Here is a 2,098-nt window from a genome sequence, read left to right on the forward strand (position 1 = left end):
TTGAATTTTTAAAATCTAGCCGTTTTAACGGCTAGTTTTTTTTCCTTATAAATACCACACTTTTTTTGTATCATTTTACACACACAACTATATCTTTATTTATCATTTTCTCTCTAAAATATTCAAATTATTTTCCATTCAACACAATTATATCTTTTTTTGAACATATTTTTATCTTTTTTTTTATCACAATACGTCGTGTTCTTTGAGTTCTTCCGGCGACTCGCTCACAAACTATACACTAAACGCACTTGAAGATTTATCTTCTAAAGATGAAGTTAACTCACGTCATTATATACGTCGAAATCATTATGAAGCACACGAACGTTTGATGGACAATTATTTTGACGAGGGTTGCAAATATACGGATGAAAATTTCAAACGAAGATTTCGAATGCGGCGACGTGTTTTTCTTAGGATTATGAATGATAATCTAAGCTACTCAGCAAATCCATTGCCGTATTATTTTAGATGGTTTCTTCGAAGACAAGATCACGTGGTAGGTGGAGTATTAGCCCACATTTGAAGATGACAGCCGCACTACATCAGCTAGCATACGGTTATGCACCGGATGTGTTGGATGAGTATCTGCAAATGTCTGGACGAGTTGGCCGGGAACCTCTACACAACTTTTGTAAGTGTATCATTGATTTGTATGCTAACGTCTACCAAAGAGAGCCTACGTTGCATGACATTCACCGTTTGTATGAAGGTTATGAAAGGATTCATGGTTTTCCGGGCATGTTGGGTAGTATAGATTGTATGCACTGGGCATGGACACAATTTCCGGTTGCGTGGAGAGGACAGTATATGCGAGGTGATTATAGTCACCCAACTATTATGCTTGAAGCAGTCGCCTTGTATGATAATGGATTAGGCATGCGTATTTTGGTGTGGCGGGTTCAAACAACGATATTAATGTGCTAAACACTAGTGAGTTATTCAACTCAATGCTTAACGAGGAAATACCCGACGCTCCTCATCACATAAACTGATAAACGGTGTTCAATACAGAAGATGGTACTATTTAGCTGACGGTATTTACCCAACATGGGCGGCATTTCTTAAGGGATTTTCAAGTGTCGTTGACGAAAAACGTTCTTACTTTACAAAGAAACAAGCTGGCGCTCGCAAAGATGTTGAAAGAACTTTTGGGATCCTACAAGGCCGTTGGCATATTCTTCAGCAACCCGCACGATCTTAAGAGGTGAATATAATGAGACAACTAATGTACACGTGCATCGTAATACACAACATCATTATCGAAGACAATGGATACAAATTTGCTTAAAATGATTGGGTAGTTGAGCCCGTTCAACATATATAACGTACTTGGATCGATAGGTGCGACGCTCGTGCAAGAATAACAAGGGATTTACGTGATAGAGAAGTGCATGAAGGCTTACGATCTGATTTGGTTGAACATTTGTGGGATCTTCGAGACGACTTATGAATTTTATGAGACGAATTATTACGTTATCTACTTTATTTTATGAATGTTTTGAATAAATTTAATCTAGTTTATTTTATGAATTTTAATAAATGTAATGTAGTTTATTTTATAAATTTTAATTTATTATTTTGTTTTTATTATATTAAATTAATTAAATATAATAATAAAAATCAATTAAAAATAACAAAATAAAAAATAGACACTGAAATTGACAATGTGGACACCTCCACCTTACACACTGTCAGTCAATTTCAGTGTTCAAAATAGAAATCGAAATTGATACTAATAAATGGACATGAACACCTTGTGCTCTTGTAACCATATGCAACGTCTTATAACCATATGCAACTAGAATGAACATGATTTATGTTTATAACTCTCCAAAATTAATCTAATTAATATTAATTTTGGTTTGTCATCTTTAGGGAATGCTTTTCGAAAAATGTCGGTGGCCACTTAATTTTAAAGTCAGTGTTAGATACATAAAAAATAACCATATAAGCGTTCAATACTTAATACACTTAGATTAATCTTTTTAAGTCCAGAATCTACCTAATCTACCTAATCTTTTTAGATTAATCTACCACCGACACTTCCAGTGAAGGGAGCCACCCGGGTTCGATTCTTGGCACTGCCATCTCGTTC

General features: G+C 34.9%; 1 protein-coding gene across 1 annotated transcript; it reads left to right on the forward strand.

The window, feature by feature from the left end:
* The first annotated feature begins 471 nt into the window (after positions 1-471).
* On the forward strand, positions 472-1,204 carry LOC139889060 (uncharacterized). Its single transcript, XM_071872033.1, has 2 exons — positions 472-920; positions 1,015-1,204. The coding sequence occupies exons 1-2, from the start codon at positions 472-474 to the stop codon at positions 1,202-1,204; spliced, it is 639 nt and encodes a 212-aa protein (XP_071728134.1).
* The last annotated feature ends 894 nt before the right edge of the window (positions 1,205-2,098 follow it).

This window comes from Rutidosis leptorrhynchoides, chromosome 2 (assembly GCF_046630445.1).
Source record: "Rutidosis leptorrhynchoides isolate AG116_Rl617_1_P2 chromosome 2, CSIRO_AGI_Rlap_v1, whole genome shotgun sequence".
NCBI lineage: Eukaryota > Viridiplantae > Streptophyta > Magnoliopsida > Asterales > Asteraceae > Rutidosis > Rutidosis leptorrhynchoides.

What these genes read in the sequence shown, in the direction of transcription:
- LOC139889060 (XM_071872033.1), top strand. Translation starts at nt 472, where the DNA reads ATGGTTTCTTCGAAGACAAGATCACGTGGTAGGTGGAGTATTAGCCCA. An exon ending in GTTCAAACAACGATATTAAT is followed by an intron (nt 921 to 1,014) that starts GTGCTAAACACT and finishes TGTTCAATACAG; the next exon opens with AAGATGGTACTATTTAGCTG.